General features: G+C 37.8%; 12 protein-coding genes across 12 annotated transcripts; 11 read left to right on the forward strand and 1 right to left on the reverse strand.

Annotated features, from left to right (window-relative positions):
• Window positions 1-2,164, reverse strand: EV154DRAFT_504500 (armadillo-type protein). The gene is made up of 7 exons (XM_051601061.1): window positions 1,931-2,164; window positions 1,769-1,851; window positions 1,660-1,716; window positions 1,489-1,595; window positions 867-1,420; window positions 566-784; window positions 1-486 (listed from the first exon to the last, which is right to left on the reverse strand). Exons 1-7 carry the CDS (start codon window positions 1,997-1,999, stop codon window positions 208-210), a joined length of 1,368 nt encoding a protein of 455 aa, XP_051458868.1. The 5' UTR covers window positions 2,000-2,164; the 3' UTR covers window positions 1-207.
• Window positions 2,165-3,166: 1,002 nt separating this feature from the next.
• Window positions 3,167-5,433, forward strand: EV154DRAFT_418635 (Sec1-like protein; the record flags this gene model as incomplete). The annotated part of the gene is made up of 8 exons (XM_051595844.1): window positions 3,167-3,200; window positions 3,261-3,362; window positions 3,429-3,547; window positions 3,727-3,789; window positions 3,872-4,273; window positions 4,352-4,957; window positions 5,035-5,155; window positions 5,219-5,433. The coding sequence occupies 8 exons, from the start codon at window positions 3,167-3,169 to the stop codon at window positions 5,431-5,433; spliced, it is 1,662 nt and encodes a 553-aa protein (XP_051458869.1).
• Window positions 5,434-6,414: 981 nt separating this feature from the next.
• EV154DRAFT_418584 (thiamine diphosphate-binding protein) lies at window positions 6,415-7,967 on the forward strand (the record flags this gene model as incomplete). Its single annotated transcript, XM_051595842.1, has 5 exons — window positions 6,415-6,510; window positions 6,604-6,711; window positions 6,902-7,051; window positions 7,152-7,731; window positions 7,810-7,967. 5 exons carry the CDS (start codon window positions 6,415-6,417, stop codon window positions 7,965-7,967), a joined length of 1,092 nt encoding a protein of 363 aa, XP_051458870.1.
• A 1,437-nt stretch (window positions 7,968-9,404) lies between these two features.
• On the forward strand, window positions 9,405-11,216 carry EV154DRAFT_418499 (kinase-like domain-containing protein; the record flags this gene model as incomplete). The annotated part of the gene is made up of 4 exons (XM_051595838.1): window positions 9,405-9,550; window positions 9,609-9,702; window positions 9,774-9,830; window positions 9,912-11,216. The coding sequence occupies 4 exons, from the start codon at window positions 9,405-9,407 to the stop codon at window positions 11,214-11,216; spliced, it is 1,602 nt and encodes a 533-aa protein (XP_051458871.1).
• Window positions 11,217-11,287: 71 nt separating this feature from the next.
• On the forward strand, window positions 11,288-12,161 carry EV154DRAFT_504511 (uncharacterized protein). Its single transcript, XM_051601062.1, has 2 exons — window positions 11,288-11,396; window positions 11,466-12,161. Exons 1-2 carry the CDS (start codon window positions 11,317-11,319, stop codon window positions 12,085-12,087), a joined length of 702 nt encoding a protein of 233 aa, XP_051458872.1. The 5' UTR covers window positions 11,288-11,316; the 3' UTR covers window positions 12,088-12,161.
• EV154DRAFT_504512 (uncharacterized protein) lies at window positions 12,162-12,777 on the forward strand. The gene has a single exon (XM_051601063.1). The coding sequence runs from the start codon at window positions 12,197-12,199 to the stop codon at window positions 12,662-12,664; it is 468 nt and encodes a 155-aa protein (XP_051458873.1). The 5' UTR covers window positions 12,162-12,196; the 3' UTR covers window positions 12,665-12,777.
• A 787-nt stretch (window positions 12,778-13,564) lies between these two features.
• On the forward strand, window positions 13,565-14,605 carry EV154DRAFT_550622 (uncharacterized protein; the record flags this gene model as incomplete). The annotated part of the gene is made up of 1 exon (XM_051604936.1): window positions 13,565-14,605. The coding sequence occupies one exon, from the start codon at window positions 13,565-13,567 to the stop codon at window positions 14,603-14,605; it is 1,041 nt and encodes a 346-aa protein (XP_051458874.1).
• A 2,259-nt stretch (window positions 14,606-16,864) lies between these two features.
• Window positions 16,865-18,865, forward strand: EV154DRAFT_441291 (T-complex protein 1 theta subunit). The gene is made up of 4 exons (XM_051596952.1): window positions 16,865-17,018; window positions 17,077-17,167; window positions 17,236-17,517; window positions 17,582-18,865. Exons 1-4 carry the CDS (start codon window positions 16,962-16,964, stop codon window positions 18,799-18,801), a joined length of 1,650 nt encoding a protein of 549 aa, XP_051458875.1. The 5' UTR covers window positions 16,865-16,961; the 3' UTR covers window positions 18,802-18,865.
• A 164-nt stretch (window positions 18,866-19,029) lies between these two features.
• EV154DRAFT_537450 (transmembrane adaptor Erv26-domain-containing protein) lies at window positions 19,030-20,085 on the forward strand (the record flags this gene model as incomplete). The annotated part of the gene is made up of 4 exons (XM_051604214.1): window positions 19,030-19,102; window positions 19,502-19,594; window positions 19,650-19,808; window positions 19,865-20,085. The coding sequence occupies 4 exons, from the start codon at window positions 19,030-19,032 to the stop codon at window positions 20,083-20,085; spliced, it is 546 nt and encodes a 181-aa protein (XP_051458876.1).
• A 280-nt stretch (window positions 20,086-20,365) lies between these two features.
• EV154DRAFT_504522 (rab-GTPase-TBC domain-containing protein) lies at window positions 20,366-23,320 on the forward strand. The gene is made up of 7 exons (XM_051601064.1): window positions 20,366-20,559; window positions 20,617-20,720; window positions 20,783-20,898; window positions 20,976-21,032; window positions 21,103-22,298; window positions 22,373-22,430; window positions 22,498-23,320. Exons 1-7 carry the CDS (start codon window positions 20,537-20,539, stop codon window positions 23,194-23,196), a joined length of 2,253 nt encoding a protein of 750 aa, XP_051458877.1. The 5' UTR covers window positions 20,366-20,536; the 3' UTR covers window positions 23,197-23,320.
• A 32-nt stretch (window positions 23,321-23,352) lies between these two features.
• EV154DRAFT_504523 (uncharacterized protein) lies at window positions 23,353-24,195 on the forward strand. The gene is made up of 3 exons (XM_051601065.1): window positions 23,353-23,589; window positions 23,645-23,841; window positions 23,907-24,195. Exons 1-3 carry the CDS (start codon window positions 23,584-23,586, stop codon window positions 24,142-24,144), a joined length of 441 nt encoding a protein of 146 aa, XP_051458878.1. The 5' UTR covers window positions 23,353-23,583; the 3' UTR covers window positions 24,145-24,195.
• A 412-nt stretch (window positions 24,196-24,607) lies between these two features.
• EV154DRAFT_504524 (2-dehydropantoate 2-reductase) lies at window positions 24,608-25,672 on the forward strand. The gene has a single exon (XM_051601066.1). It carries the CDS (start codon window positions 24,628-24,630, stop codon window positions 25,606-25,608), a length of 981 nt encoding a protein of 326 aa, XP_051458879.1. The 5' UTR covers window positions 24,608-24,627; the 3' UTR covers window positions 25,609-25,672.

Genomic DNA, 25,672 nt, shown 5'->3' on the forward strand with positions numbered 1-25,672 from the left:
GACACCATTTCAGCCACCAAATCACCCAAAGGACTCAAAGTATCATCGGGATTGACGAATACCATGGCAGCTTTAGGAAGCGCCTCACCGTAACAGTAAAGGACATAAAGACATAACTCGACATCCCTCCAATTTAACTCTGTCCCGTTTTTATATTTATTAAAAGTGTCCATCACAAATGAGTGAATATAACGCACATATAACTCTTCATCGATAATGGCAATATGTTCGGCAAAAATTCGAAGGTTCTGTTCTATCAAGGTTAGCTTTTTTTTCCACATACAATAGATCTCTCTCTCTTTTTTTTTTCCTGGGTACCTTTCTCATTTCAAAAAACAAGGCTTCTTCCTCGGGCTCATCCTCATCTGCATCCCATTCGGTCTCATCGTCGTATCTCAACTTTACCACAAGAACATTTAATAACGATACCAAAAATTCATGTTGTCCTTGAGAAAGTGGTTGTTGTTGTTTCTTTTGCTTCTTGTACTATATCATATATAAGATAAAAAAATCCAAAAAAAAAAAAAATAGTGATACAGATATAAAAAAAAAAACTAATACTTACAATATACAACATGTCATTGACAAAGGGAAAGATGGCGGATGAAGTATCATCGTATTCATTAGCCAAGAATCTCAGCAAATATGGAGTGACTTGTTCAATCATGGTCCATGCTGCGGCTTTTCCTTCTGCAGGAAGAGAGACTTCTGTGTAGATCTTGCAGAGTTCGGTGCCTAAAGCATTAATCAAACGAGCAACGTATTCCACAAATTCTGGCTCAGACTACGGGGAAAAATAAAAGGAAGGTTATGTGATTAGGGGGGACGGACAGATTTCATTAGGGGGGGGGATATGTTATCTTTACCAAATCTAATCGGGGAAGCATGTCTGTGATGTTCAACATTTGAAGCATGTTTAATTTATCCATGGGCAACATGCCTTTACTGATGACATCGGCCAAACACTCGCAAGCAGGAATACGCAAGGCCTCATTCGCTAATAATTCATATAAAACGGTCATGACCTGATCATTGACGACATACGAAATATCCATCCAAGCGATGTAGGAACCAATGTTCTTCAAGGCTAATTGGGCAATGGTGGGTTTCGTGGATTTGAACTCTTGTAAGAGATCAAACCAGAATGCAGCCAATAGTTGAATATCGCCTACACGCATGGAATCCTTGATGTGTGTGTTACGGATGACTTCTTCACGGGTACGAGGAATATCCATACGGGCAATTTCTTCATCAATACTGATACAAAGTCGCAAAAAGAAATCGGCGGCTTTCTCATGAGAAGGTGTGTCCGAGGGGGTTTTGGCAAGTGCAATCATGTCTTTAAAGAACGATGGCCAGACAGTAGGGTATACGTGTGTGAATAATATCGTAAGTGATTGTGCTGCCTTGTTTCGAATAACTAGGTGGGTTAAAAAAAAAAGTGTGAGTCATTGTGTGTCCCCCCCATTTATCACTATATCAACCTACAGGCCTCTTCGGATCCTATGTTTGTATTGTCAACAAATTCTCTGCGTAAATATTCCATCATGGTTTGCTGAATATATTGGACGGCCGCAGCATCTAAACTGTCATATCTGTATATCATTAAGATTAATGGCTGTAATATAGCATGACTATGGGTATCTTTTTTATTTATACCTATTTCTCAGTGTATTTTCAACCACTTGGAGAGAGAAGAATCGAGCTTCAGGAAGTCTAGAGAAGAGAATGAGCAATGTTTATTTTAAAATGGGACATGCTTACTTACGCTTTAGGCTCCTTCATGAACAATTGAATACATAATTGCCAACCTTCGTCAGAATTCTTGACTTGTTCACAGTATGAGTTTGCCTTTTTTTTTTGGAGAAGGGATGAAACGCGTTTTAACAACTAATGAATCTTTTTTTTTCATCCAACTATGAATTTTTACCTGCGCTTTTAAGCTAGGATCCACTTGTGGTCCAAGAGCATACATTACGGCTTGTTCTATTTGATCCATGTTTGCTTATTTCGAAACGGGGGGAACAAAAACAAAAAAAAAGATCGAGATGAATCGTTTAAAATGAGAGGGGTCTTGTTTAATTAATTTAAAAAAAACAGTTAATCTATCTAAATCGTAAAAAAAAAAGGTTTTTTTTTTTTTTTATAAAAAGGTTGTCCAAGCTAAGAAAAAAAAAAAAAGTTATTAAATGACCGATGTATAAGGGCGTGTTACGCACCATTCAATCCACTCCCTCGTTTTTTTACCAAAAATAGGTCTTTGTGGACATTTTTTGGTTGGGATGCAGGAAAACATCACCCTGTAGCAAAAAAAAAAAAAAAAAAGTTTAAAGTTGCTTCTTTTTTTATGACGGCGCATACATGTAGCCCACATAGAGGAGTGATCCACCTTATGATGTTAAACAACATTTTACACGAATGTCAATAAGCATGAATCTTTCTTTTGTGACTTGCGTTTATTCTGTAAATAGATAGAATAATAGCCTTGCAGCCTACAACAGCCACTTCTTATTTGTATGAAACGTCCTCGCCATCACAGTTTTTTTTTTTCTTTGTCTCACAGTACCCTCAGCCCTCATTCCCTTTTTTTTTTATCTCGTTTCATCTTCCGCTCTAAAATAAGCCCTATTTTTTATTTTTTGATTTTAGCCTCGTTCCTTCTTGCCCCTTTCTTTTTTTATATACAACAATGATTGGCATTGACGAAATTCTCAAGAAACGTAACCATTGAACATGACTCTTACTTTTATAAAGAACATGCTGATAAAAAAATAAATAAATAAAAAATAAAATAGGATTTTTGGAACTCATCAAAACCGTGAATCCTGCTGGCAGATGGAAGTTGGTTGTGGTCGACAGTCTTTCTTCCAAAATCTTGAATTCAGCTTGTAAAATGTACGATATTCTCGAAGAAAATGTAAATTGACCCCTCCCCTTTCATTTTTATTTTTTATTTATTTACTTACTCCATGTATTAGGTTACCTGTAAGCCTTCTTTCCCTTTAAAAAAAGTTGACCGGGAACTAACGTTCATTTTGCTATAGTGGTAGAGAATATTGAGAAACCTAGACAACCGTATCCCAGTTACGAAGCTATTTATATCCTGACACCTTGTATCGAATCCTGCTCTCGTCTCGTGGATGATTTCTCTCGTCCCGAAGGCCCAATGTATGCAGCCGCACATGTTCACTTTATCAACGGTAAAAAAAAACATAAAAGTCAGCAAGTTGGCGTATTTTAATAATGAAACTTTCTTGTAGGACTGGAGAATAATACCTTTAATGAATTTACTCGTCTTTTAAATGCAGCAAATGCATCGAATGATATCAGAAGTCTAAAGGAAATGTACGTCGACTTTTTAGGTAAATATAACTACTTAACTTACTTGGCATCTTCTCTCTTACTAAAGAAAACGCTATCCTCTTTAGTGCGTGAAAATTGTGTGTATACGTTGGATGATCAAAGAAAGTTTCTTGGATTGTTTGCCAACAGTGATGAATCAAGTCCAGCACAAATTGAATCTCAACTGGAGGACATTGCTAAACAGGTAAGTTGGATAATCCCATAACAAAGTGCGTAAAAAATAGAGACTTACACTTTTTTTGTTGTTGTTGTCGTTGCTACGATTAGCTTTTATGTGTGTGTGTTACCATTGGTGAAAATCCAATGATCCGATACCATCGTCCCCTGGATGATAAAAAGACCATCAATCGACGTATTCCCGAGCATTTAACACGTCTTGTTCAAGCCGAATTGGATGCATTTTGTGCCACCAATCCCGAATTTCCTGTAAGTTTTTTTTTCGAACTTTTTTTTTTTGCTCTTTGTTATTGAAAGGGGGATACTGACATATTTTTTTTTAAAAAAAAAGCCTCCAAGAGATCCTGCACTTCCTAGTGGCACATTGATTATTTTGGATCGTACGATTGATCATATCTCTCCCTTTTTACATGAATTCACCTACCAAGCCATGGTAGCGGACTTACTTCAGGTGGAAGAAATCCCCGCTGGTCTCAAATACGAATACAAGTACACGCAGGAAGACGGTACCACGCAGGATCAAGAGGTGACCTTGATCGAAACCGATCCTGTCTATACCGCCATTCGTCATATGCATATTGCTTCCACCACCGAAAAGCTCATTGATGATTTTAATGCGTTCTTGAATGAAAACAAAATTTCATCGGGTGGAGGTCCTACAACGGCTGTGAGTTTAAATGATATGAAGAACATGATTGGTAATTTACCTCAGTATCAGGAAATGAAGACACGGGTAAAAAAAAAAAAAAAAAAAAAGTTGTATATGCATTTTGATGATGGTTAAAAGAAAAAGAATGTTCATATAAATTAGTTTTCGGCTCATATGAATATTGCCGCTGCTTGCATGACCGAGTTCAAGGATCAGAATCTAGAGACGATTGGTCTGTTAGAACAGGACATGGCATGTGGAGAAACTCCCGATGGAGAGCAGCCTACGAACCTGGTAGAGTCCTTACTACCTATCCTGGACGATCCTTTTACCAGCAACATGGTCAAGACCCGTCTGATTTTGCTTTGGATTGCCACTTCAGACACGGTGGATCCTGAAGATCTCGAGTCCTTGCTTTCGGTCGCTCGTCTGGACCAAGAGTTCAAGGATGCGATTGAAAACATCACCTTGCTAGGCGTACAATTATCCAAATCCGCCAATCGACAAGGACAAAAGACCAAGAAGGGCAAGAAGAAGAAGAACATCCAGCAAGAGGTTCCCTTTGATTTGTCACGTTATGTGCCTGTGGTGAAACGTATCGTACAGGGTCATATTGATAATACCATCGATCAAAGTTTATTCCCCAATTATACGAGCAAGAATGTTCGTCAAAAGAGTCTTCGTAGAGATCCATCCGAAGTCGTAAAGGAGGTACCCAAGTTGCGGGTTTATAAAACTCAGTGGCATAAGAAATCCACAGGTGCCAACGTAAGCCCATTTTTATATTCTTATATCTATCTATCTATATATATTTACATATTAAAACCTCTGTCTTTTCCTGTTAGGCTGCACCTAAACCTCCTTCGGGCCCTCCCATTATTATCTTTATTGTGGGTGGTATGACGTATTCCGAAATCCGATCCGCTTATGAGATCGCAGAGACCTTTGACCGTGAAGTTTATATTGGTAAGAAAAAAAAAGAAAAAAGAAAAAGGATGATGGAGGTGATATACTTACAGAAATTTATAGGATCCACTCATATTATTACACCTGATAAATTTGTTGAAGACTTGGGTAAGTTAGACAAGGTTTTACCACCTCCCAAGAGTGTGGTCCCTGTCTACACTGGTAGTATTCATGCCACGACGAAAAAGACGACGGAAAAGATTCTTCCACCTCGTACGACGTCTACCGTTCCAGCCTCAAACTCTTCTAAACCTTACAATTTGTTCAAAAAGAATTAAGTTTCTGATTTTTTTGTGTGTGTGTAAATCCTTCAATGAAATAAAACGTGTGGGGAGGGATGTAGTATTAAAATGGATGTTTGTTCAAATCTTTTTTTTTTTTAAATGGGGTTTGAATCTGAACGATTTTTATCTTGACAAGATCAAATCTTACAGCACGGACCTCTGGCCACTAAAAGAATATGTATCCGGATCCGCACCATCTAAAACAGATTTTTTTTTCTTCTCTGTAGAATTGAGAGCTAAACGTATCTAAGTTGGCTGCCAAAAAAAAGAAAAAAGAAACCTAGGCTATGATTTATACTTTAGGGCTATGTAAAAAAAAAGGGTTCCCATAGCAACCGACAACAATCATTATTAAAAGAAAGGTTACCATGGCAACCGACAACGATACGATCTACTGTTTTACTCACATGATATGATGTATATAAACAAGCGAGAAAAGAAAAAAGGGCATTGAGACAGTCCGAAATAAAATAGCTGTATCCTCTGTATAATGATCCTACGGAGTAAGAGTTGTGTAGTGATAAGATCTATCATATAAAAGGGCGGTGAATGACTGTTTGATTAGTCCCGGACATCTGTTCTGTATTTATATTTTGATATATACATACATACAAACATGTTCTGATCCTAAGCAAAACAATGCGTAGTTGCGATTAAAGGACAACGGGTTCCAAACATCACTGTCAAAAAGAGAAAACGGGATTTTAATAGGGTGGGACCGGGTTTAACGCATTTGGAAGATATTAAAGCTTTTTTTTTTTTTATCGAAGGGGAGATCTGGGTCGATGTTTGAAAGAAGTTCAAGTGTGACGCGCTTTGATTTTTTTGCGCGAAAAGCGGGCGAGGACGGGCTTTTTTGTTATCTTTTTTTTTTTTAAGTGTGCCCTTTTTTTTTATATCTTTTTTTTTTTTTCCCTTTTTCTTTTAACACTTTTTGTAAATTTTTATTAAAAAATGCTTGCAACTCTTCACCGTATGGCTCCTGCCGCTGCCAAGCGTGTTGCCACTCTTTCTGTAAAGCCTGCTGCTGTTGCTCTTACACAAAGACGTTTCAACTCTACTGGAACTGAGGTAAAAAAAAAAAAAAAAAAAAAAAAAAAAATTAAATTCAGGTTGTGTGTTTGGAAAAAAAAAATTTAATGAATTTTTTTGATGAAAAATTAGATGACTGTTCGTGAAGCTTTGAACCAAGCTTTAGAGGAAGAAATGGTCAAGGATGATAAAGTTTATATTCTCGGTGAAGAAGTTGCTCAATACAATGGTGCTTACAAGGTACAGCATCATCAACAGCAGAAAAAAAAAATAAACAAAAAAAAAAAAACCCGCGTTTTGTTTAGTTAGGGGGGGTGCAAAAAAAAAAATGGGACAATCCGGGAAAATATAAAAAAAGATTGGGGTAGATTCGGGTTCAAGGGTAGACAACGGAGTTTTAACATTTTTTTTTTTTTTTTATTCTTAATAGGTTACCAAAGGTTTATTAGACAAGTTCGGTCCCAAGCGTGTGATCGATACTCCTATCACCGAAATGGGTTTCGCTGGTATTGCTGTTGGTTCTGCTTTCTGTGGTTTGAAGCCCGTTTGTGAGTTCATGACCTTTAACTTTGCCATGCAGGTAAGATTATCATGGAGAAAAATGAGAAAAGAGAGAAAGAGAAAGAGAGAGAGAGAAAGAAAGAAAGAAAGAAAAAGGCTGACATTTCTCATGTTTATAGGCCATTGATCAAATTGTCAACTCTGCTGCCAAGACCCATTACATGTCTGGTGGTCTCGTTCAATGTCCCATTGTTTTCCGTGGACCTAACGGTGCTGCTGCTGGTGTCGGTGCTCAACATTCTCAAGATTTCTCTGCCTGGTACGGTTCCGTTCCTGGTCTCAAGGTTGTCTCTCCTTGGAACTCTGAGGATGCCAAGGGTTTGTTAAAGGCTGCTATTCGTGACCCTAACCCCGTTGTTGTTCTCGAGAACGAGCTTGAATACGGTACCTCTTACCCCATGTCTGCCGAAGCTTTGTCTTCTGATTTCGTCATTGATATTGGTAAGGCCAAGATTGAGCGTGTTGGTAAGGATATCACCATTGTTGCCCATTCCAGAACTGTTGGTTTTGCCATGAAGGCCGCTGAGGAGTTGGCCAAGACCGGTGTCTCTGCTGAAGTCATCAACCTTAGATCCATCAAGCCTCTTGATACCGAAACCATCTTCAACTCCATCAAGAAGACCAACCACATCATTACTGTTGAGAACGCTTGGGCTGCTTTCGGTGTTGGTTCCGAGATCTCTGCCCAAATCATGGAGAGTAAGTTATACAGAAGGAAAAAAAAAGTGTATAAGTCTTTTACTAACGAGGTAACCTTCTTTTCTTTTTTTTGTATAGGCGATGCTTTCTGGCATTTAGATGCTCCCATGTCTCGTGTCACTGGTGCTGATGTTCCTACTCCCTATGCTGCTAACCTCGAAGGTCTTGCCTTCCCTGATACCAACGTTATTGTCAAGGCTGCTAGAGATAACTTGGACAAGAAGATTGGTTTCTAATCATTATAATAGTACTCATCCCACACACACACAACCTACTCCTACTGTTCCTCCCTCCGTTTATATAGATTCTCCCCTCAACAACAACCACAAAAAAAAAAATTCATTTTTATATGAGAAAACTGATTTTATTGCGGGGCAGTGTTTTGTGTTTTTAAAGACTTTTTATAAATGCGAGCATAAATCCCACACTAGGGGCCATAGGCAGTAACCTATCCCACAAGAAATGTAAAAAAAAGAAAAGCGTGGTTTATGTCAGGTAGTCATTGATCAGACTCCAGCACAAATCGGCCCATTCTTACATGCATGTAAAATCTGCTGAGCTTGGTAATTGTTTGCACACAAACAAATCGAGCGTGCCATTATGAATAGAAAAGCCTAAAAATGACATGTCACGTGAATAGACGTCAACTTCTTTTCGGGTTGTATGGCTTCATAGAAACAATAACGAGCGGGGAAAGCTGAGTAGAGCAGCGATTCACAGCTAAATCGATTTTGTTTACTGCAACTGACTCAAAATTCTACTCTGCAGCAGCTAATCCTTTTTTACTCTGCATGGAATTCCTGATTTATTTTACTTCTTTTTTTTTTAAACACTTTCTTTTAAGCGCCAAGCACTGCACCTATCAAGTGCTGTTTGGGGGGCAGCCAAGACGGCAAAAAAAAAGTGTTGTCTCCATTATTAAATTATTTGTGATTGCCTTACCTTACATGCATACTCGATTTAGTTGCTTGATTGAATGTGAATTCTGCATCTATGATAAACAATACAGATTTTTTTTTTAATTTCGTCCATTCATATCAATTAATATTATACTGGGCAGGCGCAAAGCCAAGACCGGCCGTGTGGAGAAAAGAAGCAAAGATAAAAGACAAGAGAAAGCTGTAGAGTGTGAATCGGTTGCTCTTTGCAGCTTTAAAGTGAAAACTTTTTGCCGTTAGCAATTGCAGAAGTAATAAACTTTACACAGAGAAATCCTTTTTGATTGGCCAGGCTTAAATGTCGAAAGGCTGTAACATCCGATTTATATTTCCACCACGCTTTAAATGATGAATGGGGTTGTCGATTGCATTGTGCATAATCTTTATTCCCTCAGTTGTCGTCATGTTTTTTTTATTTCTGAGAATATAAATTAAAAAAAAAATACCAATGCGTTTTTTTATCTTTTTTTTTTTTTTTTTTTTTTTTTTTTCATCACCACTTCGTCATATATAAAAAAAAATCCCCCTTATTTAGTTCCAAAAAAAAAAATGCTCTCACATATAAAAGACCTGTTTCGTCAACGAAAAGAACGACAACAAAAACGATTTTTTACTAATCACCATCATAAAAAAGAAGCAGTACCTACACCAGAAATTAAGGTCCTCCAATACACAATCAAAAAACCCTCCAGCAACAACAAGAAACAGAAAGAAATCTCGATGGATAATATGACAATGGTGGGCGAAGAAAACGATGGGAAACATTTAAATACGGCTGATGAATTGGCTAATTTACTTGTGGAGCAAGATAACAAGAGAAGGAGTCAATTGCCTTCTTATCCTGGCTTGGAAAGATTTGAAATAACAAGGAAACTGGGAGAGTAAGTTGTTGTTATTATTTTGTTTATCTGTTATAGTTGCCAATATGTCCTTTTATAGCGGGGCCTTCTCGAACGTTTATGAAGCTCGTGATACCAAAACTGGAAAGAAAGTCGCAATTAAAGTCGCACAGAAATCAAAATCTGACAAGATGGTAAAAAACAAGATCATTTACATCGTTATCTCCGTTTGTTTACCCTTCTTTTATTTTTTTTTCGTCGTTAGGATAATGGTCAACGCCATTTGCATAAAAGCATCCAAAAGAAACCAAGGGCAACAGAGGTAACAAAAGAAAAAGCACGCTAAGGCTAAAATAAAAAAAAAGATGATATCATGGTGATTTATTTAAACATTGATTTATAGAGAGCCAATATAATAAAGGAAGTTCAGATCATGCGTAACGTGCGCCATGCAAATATCGTACAGCTGATTCACTACACCGAATCGGGTGAGAACTACTTTTTAACGTTGGATCTGTGTCAAGGAGGCGAGCTCTTTCATCAGATTGTAAAGTTAACCTATTTCAGCGAAAACCTGGCTCGCCATGTGATTACCCAAGTCGCATTGGCGGTCCGCCATCTTCATGAAGAATGCGGTGTTGTTCACAGAGACATCAAGCCAGAAAATATCTTATTCGACCCTATTCCGATCAAGCCCTTGAAGCGACCCATTTATCGACCCACCGACAATATGGACACCAAGGAGGATGAAGGTGAATTCATTCGAGGCATTGGCGGTGGTGGCATCGGTACAGTCAAGTTAGCCGATTTTGGCCTATCCAAAGTCATTTGGGACAATTCAACTTTTACTCCCTGTGGTACAGTGGGCTATACAGCTCCAGAAATTGTATGTGATCAACTGTATTCGAAATCGGTTGATATGTGGGCCATTGGTTGTGTTTTATATACCATTTTATGCGGTTTCCCTCCATTTTACGATGAATCCATTCCCATCCTAACCGAAAAAGTTGCCAAAGGTCAATTCACCTATTTAAGCCCTTGGTGGGACACCATGTCCGATTCGGTCAAAGACTTGATTAACCATTTACTCTGTGTCGACTCCAAAAAGAGATATACCATTGACCAATTCCTGAATCATCCTTGGGTGACGGAAGAACCCTTCATTCGTCCTCATAAAGATGCTGTTGTTTTGACCGAGGATCAAATACAAACAAAGGCCTATCGTCATCAACAAAATGTGGAACAGCAAGAGTTGAAAGCCATGGTTCAAAAGACTGTCCAGTCCACTCTATTGACTCCACCAGAGATTGAACAAGACGGGGATGATTTGATGGAAGACAGTATGTATTCCACACCGGATGCCGCTACTTTACGAGAAATATTTGATATTACTTATGCTGTGCAACGTATGGGCGAGGAACAATCTTTAATGGATCAAAAGCAACAAATAGAACAACAACAAACAATCATTTCACCTACACCATCACCAGCGACTACCCATGTTCAGGTGCCGCTGGCTTTACAGAATCAGAATCTACCCATTGCTCAGAAATTAGCCTTGCATAGTCGTGGTGTGGCGGATCCCATCAATTACCGTCACCATCAGCCCTTGTTGCATCAACAAAAACCTCCCAATGCATTTGATGGATTTCAATTGGATATGAATAATGCTACTTTATTAACAAATCGAATGAAAATTAAAGTTTAACTATTTTTTATTTATTTATCTTGAAAAAAAGCTTTTTTTAGGAGCTTTTTTTTATTTATCTTTTTTTTTTTTTTTTTTTTTTCATATATATTTTTAAATAATGAGTTATGCAGAAGCAAGAGCTCCGGGAGAGAAAGTCGATATTCGAGAAGAATCACTCTATGATTACATTCAATCCAAGTAACTATCTATTCTCTTTATAATTTTTTGTTATTTCTCATCTCTCTCTCTCTCCCCCAAAAAAAAAAGTGATATGGGTTCACGCTCAGACAGACGCGAGCAAACATCTACTGCGCACATTAGTTCGGGAGGTAGACTCACAGGAGCACTAGCCAATAACCAAAACGCTCGTTTTGCTCATGATGCCTTGGTAGCAGATTGTGCGCGCTTCTTGGGAAGTGACATCATTAACGATACGGTCACTCAATTTGCTGAGAATATCTTGACCATTATTGAATCCCCCACCGAGTTGGATTCGACCGAGGTTAAAAGAAGAATAGAACAAATCTTACCCACCAGCCATGAATACAAAGTGCATCGAGGCATGGCATTATCCGATAAGGATTGTACACGCTTATGTAGTCTGGCTGATAGGGTCATTAATAATGCTCCCTATACAAATCTGAATATCGTGGATGAGAATAACCCACAAGATGATGATGATGGTGAGCGTGAATTCACCGATAGGTTGAGAAGAGCCAGTCATGGCAGTGTGGGCGATGTACAGTATATCCGTCACACTAATACGGCACAGCCTTTGGATCTGCCCAAACAATTACCCAGTTTTGTAGAACCCAACGAGGACGTTGACACTAAACAAGAGTATGATGTAGACATTACTCCATTCGACAGCGAAGAAGACGACGACTGACTTGTCAATAAATAATCACACACACACACAAAAAAAAAAGTGGCTTATCGTTTCTTGTTTTGAATTTTATATTTTTTTTGCCTTTTTTCAACATTACATTACATTAGCCATGAGTTGTCATTCTTGCGGAGGCTGTTTTACGGGTTCCGGTTGCTCAACCGTCAAACTCTCGAAAAAAGAAATGCTGAGCGATTCTGCACGCTTTCAGTCACTTCTTGATCTTGCCTCATCGTCCCCCTCAATTGAGAGCACACAACATGATCATGTGATTCCCACCATCATGTCGCAGCTTTCGAAAAATGTGTATTCGTCGCAAACAGTGCTGTTTAAGGCATACGACGAATTGGATTTGCAGGAGTTTTTAAAGTTGAGCCAAGCATTGTATCGAAACCATATTTTAGGTGTTCATATTGCTTGGGCTGCCGAATACTGTCAAATGAATATGAAAGAGTTACAGAATGCCTTGCAGTTACCTGACCCGTTGCTTTTACAACACTGCGATGATCAAGCCGAAATTCATGAAATGTTTGGTCAGTTGACAACTGGATCCGTAGGAAGAGTACAACAGCAACAATAGATTATATCCCCCCCCCTTCTCCTTTTTAAAAAAAAAGAAATAAACCCTTCACCCCTCACTTTTTTTACCTTAATGTAAATGGATGCAGGAGAATGTGTGTAACATCACTGGAATCGAATTTTAGCCATATGCTTCTGCTTGAAAATAACGCATTCCTAGTTAGTCTCTCTAGAATTCTAATAGACAATCTGTGTTTAGGCCTATTAGCATTGATGATTCAACATGGATTACTCACCTTTTCGAGGAAAGCCGAGGGATTGTCTTAAATCCTTAATTGTCATTTTAGTAACCCTTTTATGTTTCATTAGAAAACACTCACGCAGACACATAATGCCGAAATTACGCTACATGACTGTTGTCTACCTCCTCTCCCAACCCTATTTTTTTTTGTATGAAATAAGTCTAGTATTATTTTCATTAGACCCTTCTACTCATGTTGATTAGTTTTTCTTTCTTGAGAACTTGTCCAATCTATCAATAAAAAGGTATTCAGGGTGAATGTCGTTTCTACAGCTGAAATTACTAGGCTCGGTTTTATCATGAATTAGATAAACTGTTGCTCTATCTGTCAATTTCTATCAATTTTTTTATAGCAAACCTGTAAAATTATATCCGAACCTTCTTTACTGAAAAACTGAACTTGAAATCTGCAAATTGTATTATAAAGAGGTTTAGCATACGAACCAGCTACAACGGGATGATGCTTTAGAGAAATTCCGCGCATGGAATATAATGAAATTATACCTGAAACTCGCTTATACGGGTGGCCTTTCTAGCTAGAAAAAAAAAGTTGTTAATTGGTGGCACGATTCATAAAGAAAATTTATCAAATATTTTTAACATACAATTATTTTTTAAAAAAAGAAGTTTCCTTTCTTATTTTTCATTCATCGATTAAAAATGTCTCGAACAAATACTTTGTCCATAAAACTCAACCTTTCTAAAAGAAGGCGACCTATGACGGACAGTGCTAGCATCAGTGGTACTAAAACTCATACAGAAGCAAAGAACAGAAAGACAAGAACTGCTTATGCTTCTCATAAAATTGTGCCCACTCCAAACACAGGCAATACTGTAGCCAACTTCGAAGGTGATGGTGGCATTCCATTATCTTATGTGTACTCTGAAGGGCTCACAGGTTCATCTGAATATGCATACATAATGGAAGGCAGTAGAAGAGAAGTAATCGAGGGTAAAATTAGTGACAACAATGGTAATGATGCTGGAAATAACGAAGGGGCTGAAGAAGCTAGACGTAACCCAGCTAATGATAACGGTAATGGTGGAGGCAGTGGTGATGACAGTGATGGAAGTGGCTCGAACGGTAGCGGTGGTGGGAGTAGCAGTTCAGATAATGAACAGGCAGACGAATCATCATCCGTACAAGAAACTCTGGATTACTTAGATAACCAAATCAATTTGCTATCTGACAATGTAAACAACTCGTTGAGTGTTCGTGTTGATAATTTGGAAGATCGCGTGGGTAATTTGTTTGATAGTGTAGAGGCAATGATTGAAAACGTAAACATGCTGGAGCTTAGCGTCGCTAGAATAGAAAGACGTATGAGAGACCGGGCTTCTCAATTGGATCTGGCAAACCTCGTGGGTTATTTAAATGAAGATCAATATACCTTTATGAGACGCATGACTCAAAGAGCGGTCGACCAAGTGTTGAAGACATTGGAGGAACGTCTGGGTCGTAATCCCAACAATTTACCCAGAGCCAATAACATGAACCAACCTGTAGCTACTGAAAATCAACCACAAGCCAATACGAATCAACAATCGCCAGCGGCTAATCCTCCACAAGAGCAAGCCCCTCCTACTGAGAGACCACAAGAGAATGGGAACAATAATGCTCCTAATTTCCATTTCGACATACAGCAGTTAATCTTTGTTGAAAACAATGGTTATATTAGGACATTTACCATCAATCAATAAGCAGCAGATATAAATGAAAAGCATGACATGATATGAAATTCCTTTTACACTTAAACATTTGCTAATTACATTTAGTACTTTGGGCCTGATATAAAAAATATATTAAATAATAAATGTGTATGCTATTTAATAACTAACATAGTAATGTTAAACCCCTTTAACTTTTTTAATATCCAGAAGAATTGCATCCACCGTTGCTTTTAAGCACTCTGCCCCTATCAAAACGTTTTTGAGTAAATTGCAGTGAGGAATTACGTGTTGGTGGTTAAATTGAAAAGATTTAAGCTATATACTCATAACAAGACTAGGATCGAATCAAGTGCTGAATTTAATACTCGTGAAAGTTAGTTTATTAGACAAGGAATAGATCGAGCATCACTGTTTGCCTCAAATCACTATATGCAAAAAACCATACGCCATAACACTAAATATATAACCCACTTTAATTATACTGATATCATTATTACTCATTTACATTTGCAAATACTTCAAGAACTAAAATTTTTATAAATAAGCAACTATTTGAACATGTAAAAAAATCAAAGGTGCCTCGCTCAGTCCCCAAATATGACTAGGTTTACAGGTCAGACCACGAGAAGATGAAAGCACATCCTGACCCAAAAAATCATGTGGGACCTTCTTTTTTCTTTTTACTTTACTCAATCACATCTGGCCGTGTTAGCTGCCGTCTGCCTACAATACACAACAGAAACATCAATTAAGATACTACCAATCATTCAGGACTCCGTGTTAAGGTGGCGCTTTTTACGCTGTCAACGAATAATAGCTATTTTGAATCTGAGAGCAAAATATCTGATATTAATGTTATAATAATGAAAATTCGTCTTGATTCTCATTATGTTTTAGAAAGCTACAAAAAGATACAAACAGCTACATTTTCAAGAATGAAGTGGTTATTCTCCTGAAACTGTAGTTTTTTTTTATCGTATCTGTATATGTTCATACTAATGCAAAATTTGTATTACTGTTAGCTCAAGACGATTCAGATGATAGAATGAAAAAGCCCAAGGAAAACTCTGATGCCATTCTTTTATTCGAGCACTTAAGGAGATGCTGCATAATCATACTCTTTTAATGAAGGAAAAATCAATGTCTAGTTATTTTGGAAATAGTTAGCCACGTCGCTGACGCGGGAATTGTCTAGACCTCCGTATTTTTTTCAAACGTACTTTTTGAATCACGTGATGGTCTACACATAAGTCTTAACGTCGATTGACATGTCATAACGCCTAAACTTCATAGGATGATCGATTTTTGTTTTTTATAAAATGTACTTCACTATCATTAAAAGCTACTACTGACAACCAAATTACCGATAACGACGTTCATCCAAGGTGAAATCCTGAGATTTAAGACTTTGACAGTTTTCAACTTGAGTTTACAAAAAGCGTACCAAGTTTGGCTACAGAAAGCGAAAGCTACGCCGCATCCTATCTAACAACCATATGTTAGAATCATTAATTAAATGTTTTACCCTCAATAGTGTTCGTATTGGAACGAGTAAATGTATTATGAGTTTTTGAAGTAGAATGTTGGATTTATACATGTTTAAGTCATCACAGGTGATACGTGGTACGAGCCAAATAAGTTCTATTATGTAAGTAAGACACAATGATTGACTAAAATTACTTAAACAACTGGTAGGTGATCTACTTTCGAAGTGATCAATAGCAAAAGTGGGAAACTATAGGCATACACACACCAAACAATGTAGAGGGCAACTCTTTTTTTTTTTCAAACATTTAACAAGATTTGATTATCTACAAATAATAACTTGTCAACATATGTCCATCAGTCAACATAAAGCATATCTTTATTATATAACAAGACACACAATTATCTTGACATTGTGCCTTTTTTCTAAAAGTGACCTTGATGATTAAAAATATTGCGTGCGCACCGGTATGGCTATATAGATTTTGCCGTGATATTGGTCCCCTGAGGAATGGGACCAGCTGTCACAATGTAGTGCGACATGTTTATCCAGCTCATGGGCCCAGTAAGTTTTTTTTTTTACCCATCATTGAAGCATAAACCAGAAAAAAAACCATCTTTGCCAGGCACGGGTTCCCATTTCAATCTTGTTACTGACAAGTGAGGACACTGTACTATTGTAGTGAATTTCATCAAATTTAAGAAAGTGATTATTCCACCAGCTAACAATATGGAGTAATAAAAGGCTGTGGTTATAATCAGTCGAACAAAGGCGGGAGCCAAAAACATTTTTTTTCTTTGACAGTTTTTACACCCTATAAAAAAAAGAAGCTCTTGGAATATTTTTTTATTTCTTTTTAGCCTTTATTTTTTTTCATAAACGCGTTTTTTATAGATCAAAATGGCCTTGCGTGTACCCAAAAGCACCCTTCCTCAACTCTTTAAGGATGGTTACAAAGTAAAATAAGAATATGGACAGATGATGATGATGATGATATTAACCAAAAACATTGTAGTTTTCTCAAGGTGTAGAAGAAGCTGTTCTTCGTAACATTGACGCTACTCATGAACTTTCCGAAGTTGTCAGAACCTCCATGGGACCCAATGGTAATTTGAACAAGATTGAAATAGATTTATTGCGCCTGAGGCTGACCATCTTTTTTTACAACTACTAGGTCGTAACAAGATGATTATTAACCATCTCGAAAAACTTTTCGTTACTAACGATGCCGCTACTATTATTCGTGAACTTGATGTTGTTCATCCTGCTGCCAAACTTATGGTGATGGCTTCCCAACAACAAGAGAGTGAATTAGGTGATAACACCAACTTGGTCATTGTCTTTGCTGGTGAACTTTTGCAAAAGGCTGCTGATCTTTTAAAGCTTGGTCTTCATCCTTCTGAAGTAGTCCAAGGTTACGAATTAGCTAGAGATCGTGCCTTGGCCCTTCTTGAAGGTAAATTAGTTTTGGCATGAAAAAGAAGAAAAACTCATCCTTTTTTTAAAAAAAATTAATGTAGAATTATCTGTCAACAAGATTGAATCCATGACTGATCGTACTGAACTTTTAAAGACCATTAAGGCCACGATTTCTTCAAAGCAATATGGTTATGAGGAATTTTTGGGAGATTTGGTTGTTGAAGCTGCCTTGAACATTATGCCCAAGAATCCCAAGGATTTCAATGTGGACAATGTGCGTGTTGTGAAAGTGATGGGTTCCAGTATTCATGAATCGCGTGTAGTTCGTGGTATGGTATTTGGTCGTGAACCCGAAGGTTTGATCCAAAACGTGAAGCATGCTAAAATTGCCGTCTTTACCTGTCCCTTGGACATTACACAAACCGAGACCAAGGGAACCGTCTTGATCCATAACGCCCAAGAAATGTTGAACTTTAGCAAAGATGAAGAGAAGCAAGTCGAAAAGATCTTCCAAGATCTCGCTGAAGCTGGTGTCAAGGTTGTTGTTACCGGTAACGGTATTGGTGAGCTCGCACTTCATTACTTGAACAGATACAATATCATGGCTGTCAAGGTGCTTTCCAAGTTTGATTTACGTCGTCTCTGTCGTGTGATTGGAGCTACTGCTTTAGCTCGTTTAGGTACACCCATGGCTGAAGAGATGGGTGAATGTGATATTGTTGAGACTGTTGAGATTGGTTCTGATCGTGTTACTGTCTTCCGTCAAGAAGAATCCTCCAACCGTACAACCACCATTGTGATTCGTGGTGCTACACAAAACCATATGGATGATATTGAGCGTGCTATTGATGATGGTGTGAATGTCATTAAGGCTGCTACTCGTGATAACCGTCTTTTGGCTGGTGCTGGTGCTGTTGAGATGGAATTAAGTAAGCGTCTTCAATTGGTTGCTGCCAAGACACCTGGTTTGAACCAACATGCCATTAAGAAGTTTGCTGAAGCTCTTGAGATTGTTCCTCGTACTCTCTGTGAAAACGCCGGTTTAGAAGCTACCGCTGTTATCTCTCGTTTGTATGCTGCTCATTATCAAGAAGGCGATGCTGGATTATGTGTTGGTATTGATGTTGAGAATGAGGTGGATGGTACTTTGGATGCTGCCAAGGCAAATATCTTTGATTCTCTTGCCTCCAAGTACAGTGCATATAAATTAGCTGCCGACGCAGCGATAACTATTCTTCGTGTTGATCAAATCATCATGTCCAAGCCTGCTGGTGGCCCCAAGCCTCTCAAGAAGGAAGGTCATTGGGATGAGGAAGATTAAACACAATATAGTCTTGTATAAAAAAAAAAATTAAAATAAACCTCTTCTTTTTTTGTTCTTGTATCTATCAGTCAATTGCCCTTAAGCAGGATAAGCATAACAGGATGATTTCTCCGGTTGTAGCGGAGCCTTTTCGAGCTGATAAAAAAAAAGCTAGAGCCTATATATATATATACATTTTTTTTTTTTTTTTGTGTTCTTTCTCAAGTTGACTTTTCATTTTACATTATGTTTAGCGTGTTGCATTTAGTAGCTTATGGTGCTACAGGCCTTGCCTTTTGCTTTGTTATACTTAGTTTAGGTATAGTTTGACCTTGGACGGCGATTTCTTTTTAACAACAAAGCCTGCTAATTTTAACATGTTTTCATCTCGGGAAATGTAGCGTGTGGACTTTACTATCTTGCTGAATTGGTAAAGTAGCTATTTATGTTTATTTATGCAAGTATATACTTATTGTTTGTGCAGGTTGAAGAATATTCAGTATATACAAAAAAGGTCATTAAAGCAATGACAGCTGTACGTATTATATCGCAAGTATACTTTGATTTTCCTTGCTGAAAAAAAAAAAAAAAAAAAAAAAAAAAAACCAAACTGACGTGGGGTGATGCTTAAACAAACAAAACCAAAAAAATAAAAAGGTTATTATATCTTTACATGTTTTATTTTGGATCTTTGATCGTCTTCCATTTTTCTATTTAGCCTTTTCCATCTTATGTCACCTTGTATATAGTCTGAACCTGGAGACGTTCCCATTCATCAGTTTAACCAGTGTACCCTTTATTGGCAGTTGCAGTAAGTATCAGGAGAGATAAAAGTGGCTATGTATTAACGGCCCAAAAAAAAAAAGTTTTGGTGTTTGCCAATCACTTTTTGTGGTTTAGATACTTCACAAGCCATTATCGACCTTTTATGGATATCGCGGCGTTCTTTGGGTTGTGTGTATGGTTGGTCCCTTTTGCGTATTTTATTAGCTTGAGTGCAAATGATAATGCATTACCCACAAGTGGTAAGTGGTGAATTAAGAAATGAAAAGATAGAGAAATGATGATTATGTTTTATTAGATCCTGCATTTGACGCTATTCCCAATCAGCAAAAGCAAGGATTGATGAAAACGATGTTGAGCTATGTTGGTATCAAAGCACAAGAGACAACTAGTTTGGATACTTCTTTTGTGCCACCTCCTGCCCCTGTGGTGAACCCAGCCTATTCTGGGTATACTTCCTCGACCTCCAGTCAATATATGGCTCCCAACAGAGACCTTCAAAATAGAAAAGCGGCTTAACGTTACGCAGGATATACAAATAAGGCAAGGCAAAGGAGCTGCAATGCTAATAAGAATACTAGCCAATAATAAAAAAAAAGAAATTTTGCGTATAATTTACAAGTAGGAACCCAACAGAAAGTTTTTGGTTATTATTTTTGTGCAATTGTCCTTCCAGAATGATCCGTCAGAATTATTTTATGAATAGAGGACCCTCAAAGAAACAAGCATTGCATCTCAAAAACGTCGGCTTTGACAAGACGTTATCTTAATGTCGTACATGGATAAGTCTGTAAAATTGACTTTCTTATTGTATAAGGTGAAACGGTGAAACACAAACTAAAAAAGAAAGTTTTTTTTTTTTATTGTCAGCGTTATTTAGCCCATTTCTAATTTTTTTTTTTTTTTTTTTTTTTTGCATTTTTTTTTTATTGTTTTCTCCCCCACATACTATTATTATAAAGTTTAAAACATGGAGTCAGCTTATAAAGAAAGGTGAGGAACAATAAAGTTATGGACCATTCTTATGATGAGACATTGACTGGTGTATAGATTGAGATACTTTCAACTTGTTTTAAGTACGGAGGATGATTGCTTGAACGAACAATGGACACCTGTAATTGACATGAAGTCTTTTCGAGAAGCTTGTTTTCACGGTATATACATTTTTAAAAAAATTCCTATATACAAGACAGTTTAAACCAACGAATAACCAAAGGTATTCCTGATGAACCGGGCCTTCGTTCAACCGCTTGGAAAGTGCTTCTAGGCTATTTGCCACCTGACAAAAGAATGTGGGAAAGCACGTTAAAGGACAAACGATTAACCTACTATGCAAGTGAGCCAATACTTTTTTTTTGTGCTGTAGTTTAAGGCTAGAGATATTAACGTCTTTTTCAATGCTTTTATAGAATTGGGTCAAGGATTTATTAGAGGATCCATCAGAAGAACCACCCTCTGTGGATCATGTAAGTTTCTATTATTGTTCTACAATCCTTGAATAACTCAAAAAAAAAAAAAAAAAAATTGTTTTTTTAGCCGTTAAATGCTGAACGGGGATCTAAATGGGCATCATATTTCCATGATAATTCGATATTAGAACAAATTGATAAAGATGTACGACGTACTTTACCAGACTTTGCATTTTTTCAACTTCATGTGCCTATGAACCCACTAAACCCATTGTCACCCTCCTCCTTACCACCACCACCACCACCACCAGCAACAGTAAAAGAGCATGAGACCGATCCATTGCATGCAGTAGACGAAATATCTGAGCCCACCGTAACGAACAAGCCACGTCGATTTTCATTTGGTTTAATGGGTCGTCCTCGATCTTCTTCTGCTGCCTCTAAGAAATCTATGAAACTCACAGCCAGTACATCATCCAACCTACCTACCAACAGTACAACCACAAGAGCAAGATCTAATTCCAAGAGTTCGGTACGATCCTTTTCTTCAGGCATGCTGGAGACAGATATGATTTCCACACCACGTAATATTGTACGAAAGCTATCGACTGCCTTTACCAATAATAAGCCCAGTACATCTACACCTTTCGCACCTAAATTCGACTACAAAAAGAAGGTGGCAGAACCCATCTGTCCTTATATTTCATCCCGTCGAACCATCTTTCGACGTATAGCCCATTTAAATGAGGAAAGGATGGGAAACCGAGAACATCATCATGTAGAATTAAAGGGTCAACAAGCGATGGATGCAGATACACAAGTGATGGATTATCATTGGGAGGCGATTGAACGTATATTATTTATTTATGCCAAACTTAACCCGGGAGTAGGTTATGTGCAAGGCATGAACGAGATTCTGGCACCGATTTATTATGTGTTTGCAGCCAAAGCGGCGGATGATGATCCACCTTCACAAGCATATGCTGAAGCAGATTCATTCTTTGTATTTACGACATTAATGTCAGATGGTCGTGATCACTTTGTGAGGTCATTGGATTCGGATGCGAGTACAGGTATTCATGCCACATTATGGCGAATGAGTCAACGTCTGGCCTGGTTTGATAGGCCTTTATTTCGAGATTTGGGAAAGAAAGATATCAAGGAGCAATATTATGCATTCCGTTGGATTACTGTGCTTTGTTCGCAAGAATGGGACCTGCCTGATCTCATCCGTTTATGGGATTCTATTTTGGCTGATCGTGGAATGCAGGAAAAAGAGGGGGGGTTTGAATTCTTATTGGATTTCGCTGTCGCTATGCTTATGTAAGTACATCTTTTTTCAAATTTAGGGCACAAGGGGTAACTAAGAGAAAACCTTATTTTGTTATTGTATAAAGCTGTATACGTCAAGAACTCATTCAGGGCGATTTTGCTGATAATATGCGCATCTTGCAAGTAAAGTATTGTAAAAAAAAAAAAAAGGGAGAGAAACAAAGTTGTTATATTAATTGCCCTTAAATAGAATTATCCAATTGATGATATTCAGATTGTGTTAAATTCAGCTTATGCAATACGTGAAACACGATTAGAGGCAGTGGCTACGGGCAAGATTATACCTGGAGTCAATGACAGGCGGAGTAGTGGTATGTTTGATTACAGTGATACATCCTCTATTTCGTCTACTGGTTCTGGTAACCGGTTCCGTAAATTAAAGGATACAAGCGACATGGCGCGAGCCAGTTTAGATTCGTTACGTCGAGGCTCCAAGGAGTCCTTGGATGATTTGTTTAAGCGCGGATTGTCCTTAACCCGGAATGGCCTTGGTGAATCTGAAGTGGATAGGAAACGTGCATCTACAGGGGATATGATGACGCGTAGTCTATCACAAAAGCTTGGATTTGGAGCAGCAGCTAATCTGAAAGTAAAAAGAACATCGTCTGTGCGATCGCAACAGAGTGTAATAGAAGATCAAATTCATCGTGATTGGTTACTGGCGAACCAATTGAGCAATGGAAATGATCAACCACAACAACCACAACCACAACAACATTATCATACGCGACAGAATTCTATTAGTTCCAACTCCTTTATGAATAGATTCTCTCAATTCGTGTCAAGTAAGCCTGTGAGTCCTGTCATTAAGAAGAATGAAACCGATAAGAATACGCATGATACTGTGATTGGTAGAACAGCACAGCAAGCATATAGAGGCCTCGTTTAATACTATTATTTACTTATTTATCTGTATATTGTGATTTTTTTCTTTTTAATTAAATCTATTATTCTAATTAGAAACTCTGTCATGCATTACTACTGTTAAAAAATATGTGTCAGGGGTGGGAGAGATAACTTTTTAATTTGAAAACTTTTGGGTGGCAAAAAAAAAAGGTAAAGAGGGATCGTCCCCCTTTACCAGAAATTTACCCAACTCCTTGATCTCCACGTTTATTGATTAAATATTTATTTTACATGGTCATTTACAAAATGTTACTACTTTTATGCATTTCTGACAAATAAATCAAACATATATAAATACCCCAAGCTATGAACAATCAAAAAAAAATATTTCCAAATCATTCACATCTTTTCTTTTACCTCAACCACTACAATGAAGGTATAGCTAATTAGATATTTGCTTATTAGAGCGGCACTAATCTTTCTTATTCTAGCTTTCCACTATCACATCCACAATCCTCGGTGCTGCTCTCATGTTTGCCTCCAAGGCAGTAGCTGATGTTGACTTCTTTGACTATCCTGCACCCAATGCCGTATTCCGTACTGGCAAGACAGTTCAATTTGTTGTGGATGACATGCCCAGTGATGGTGATGACCGTGTCTATGCTGATTTGTTTACATCTGACGGAAGGTAATAAAACCCCATCTATGCACTCCTTGATTATTTTCTGACACTAAAATTTCTTATCCAATCAGATTCATCAAGACCATTCGTCGTTGGGAGGGAGATCACCATAACGACAACTTTGCTTTCAGCTGGACCATTGACCGTAGTATCAAGAGTGGTCGTTACTTTATTGAGTTATACTCGGAAGATGATGGTGATGATGATGATGTTAGCAGAAGTTTCATCTTTGAAGTTGAGGCTGCTCAACCCAATAAGCCCATGGGTGGTCGTAAGCCTCCTGTTCGTGGTGGTGGAAAGAGATTTTAAATCATTCTGCAAATCATTTTATTATTTTATCTTCATAATCCCTCATATCTCTCATCTTTTTTCATTACTCATTTGAAAACATAATCATTAAAAACCCAAACTAAATCATTTTATTACACACTTTTGGCTATCTACAGTTTTAGGCTGTGCACTAAAATCTTTTTTTGTGCAAGAGAGATGTAGATTGGGTTTAGTGTAACATCCTATGCGGACACAATCATATGAAGGGCAGCATAGTCAAATGTATATTATATATACATTTATGCTTATATTCTCATTCATATAAGAGCTTTATCAATTGGACTATAACTTCTATGTACAACCCGTAAAAAAGTGGAAAAAAATAAAATTATACAAATGATTTGACATTCGGTTATATAAACACCCGGATATATGTACTTTCCAACCTTAAATGATGGTTTATAAACCCTTCAAATTTTCACACACACACACACCTATCCCTTTTTTTTTGTAGAAACTTTAATGAATATTCATATTCTAGGAACAGGAGCCGTGGGCTGTCATATAGGCTCTGTGTTAAAAGCCCACCAAAATAAGGTGACATTACTACTTCGATCGACCCAACATGTCAATGACTTTGCTAGTCGTAATAACACCATTACTTATCGCAGCCAAGGCAAGACCAGTTTAGTCAGTGGATTCGAATCGGCCCATTTAGCGAGTGCCACGGATAACTCACCTATCGGATCCTTGGTGGTTGCTACTAAGGCCCATCATACATTACAAGCACTTTCACCCGTGGCCTCGCGTCTTAGTGCCACTAGTACCATCCTATTATTGCAAAATGGAATGGGTATAGCGGAAGAGCTCCAAGCCAAATTTTGGTCGAATGGTCAAGAATCACCTCGCATTTTGGTAGGTGTGAATCGACATGCGGTGGAACGCATGGGACCCTATGATATCTGTCATTATTCGGGTTATGAAGATGCTGATGGACTCATTATTGGTGAAATGCCTTCTTCCTCAGGTAATGTCAAGCATGAAGGAAAGTCTGAATTGCTGGAGACGATTACACATATCCCTGAATTTCAAGCCAAACAGTTGCCCTGGAAGGACGTTCGAGTTCAAATGCTCAAAAAACTGATTATCAACTCGTGTATTAATCCTGTGGCCTCTGTCTTGTTGACCAAGAATAAGGGTGTTTTGAGTGAAGGTGGATTGAATGTGATGCACAATGTGTGTGAAGAAGCCTATGCGGTTCTGAAAGATGAGCTGCCTGGTGAGACTATGGAATCCTTGATGGCACTTGTTTTACGCATTGCCGAATCAGCTGGAGAAAATAGTTGTTCGACTTTACAAGACGTACGTGGTCAAAGATTAACAGAGATTGATTATATCAATGGCTATATTTGTAAATTGGGAAAAGAAAGAGGTGTGCAAACACCTGTGAATCAAACGCTTGTCAATTTGATTCATGCTAAAGAAGTGTTGTACACACAATAGAATTATTAAAAATAGAATAAAATAAAAGCTGGGACCTTTTTTTCCTTTCTTTTTCATTTGAAAC

This window comes from Mucor mucedo (assembly GCF_025094135.1).
Source record: "Mucor mucedo strain NRRL 3635 chromosome Unknown EV154scaffold_33, whole genome shotgun sequence".
NCBI classification, from domain to species: domain Eukaryota; kingdom Fungi; phylum Mucoromycota; class Mucoromycetes; order Mucorales; family Mucoraceae; genus Mucor; species Mucor mucedo.

What these genes read in the sequence shown, in the direction of transcription:
- EV154DRAFT_504500 (XM_051601061.1), bottom strand. Translation starts at nt 1,999, where the DNA reads ATGGATCAAATAGAACAAGCCGTAATGTATGCTCTTGGACCACAAGTG. An exon ending in ATCCTAGCTTAAAAGCGCAG is followed by an intron (nt 1,852 to 1,930) that starts GTAAAAATTCAT and finishes CAAAAAAAAAAG; the next exon opens with GCAAACTCATACTGTGAACA. An exon ending in TCAATGACATGTTGTATATT is followed by an intron (nt 487 to 565) that starts GTAAGTATTAGT and finishes TATATGATATAG; the next exon opens with TACAAGAAGCAAAAGAAACA.
- EV154DRAFT_504511 (XM_051601062.1), top strand. Translation starts at nt 11,317, where the DNA reads ATGAGTTATGCAGAAGCAAGAGCTCCGGGAGAGAAAGTCGATATTCGA. An exon ending in TATGATTACATTCAATCCAA is followed by an intron (nt 11,397 to 11,465) that starts GTAACTATCTAT and finishes CAAAAAAAAAAG; the next exon opens with TGATATGGGTTCACGCTCAG.
- EV154DRAFT_504512 (XM_051601063.1), top strand. Translation starts at nt 12,197, where the DNA reads ATGAGTTGTCATTCTTGCGGAGGCTGTTTTACGGGTTCCGGTTGCTCA.
- EV154DRAFT_441291 (XM_051596952.1), top strand. Translation starts at nt 16,962, where the DNA reads ATGGCCTTGCGTGTACCCAAAAGCACCCTTCCTCAACTCTTTAAGGAT. An exon ending in TCTTTAAGGATGGTTACAAA is followed by an intron (nt 17,019 to 17,076) that starts GTAAAATAAGAA and finishes AAAACATTGTAG; the next exon opens with TTTTCTCAAGGTGTAGAAGA. An exon ending in TGCCTTGGCCCTTCTTGAAG is followed by an intron (nt 17,518 to 17,581) that starts GTAAATTAGTTT and finishes AAATTAATGTAG; the next exon opens with AATTATCTGTCAACAAGATT.
- EV154DRAFT_504522 (XM_051601064.1), top strand. Translation starts at nt 20,537, where the DNA reads ATGGAGTCAGCTTATAAAGAAAG. An exon ending in GAGTCAGCTTATAAAGAAAG is followed by an intron (nt 20,560 to 20,616) that starts GTGAGGAACAAT and finishes ACTGGTGTATAG; the next exon opens with ATTGAGATACTTTCAACTTG. An exon ending in TCGAGAAGCTTGTTTTCACG is followed by an intron (nt 20,721 to 20,782) that starts GTATATACATTT and finishes GAATAACCAAAG; the next exon opens with GTATTCCTGATGAACCGGGC.
- EV154DRAFT_504523 (XM_051601065.1), top strand. An exon ending in TTGTTTACATCTGACGGAAG is followed by an intron (nt 23,842 to 23,906) that starts GTAATAAAACCC and finishes TTATCCAATCAG; the next exon opens with ATTCATCAAGACCATTCGTC.
- EV154DRAFT_504524 (XM_051601066.1), top strand. Translation starts at nt 24,628, where the DNA reads ATGAATATTCATATTCTAGGAACAGGAGCCGTGGGCTGTCATATAGGC.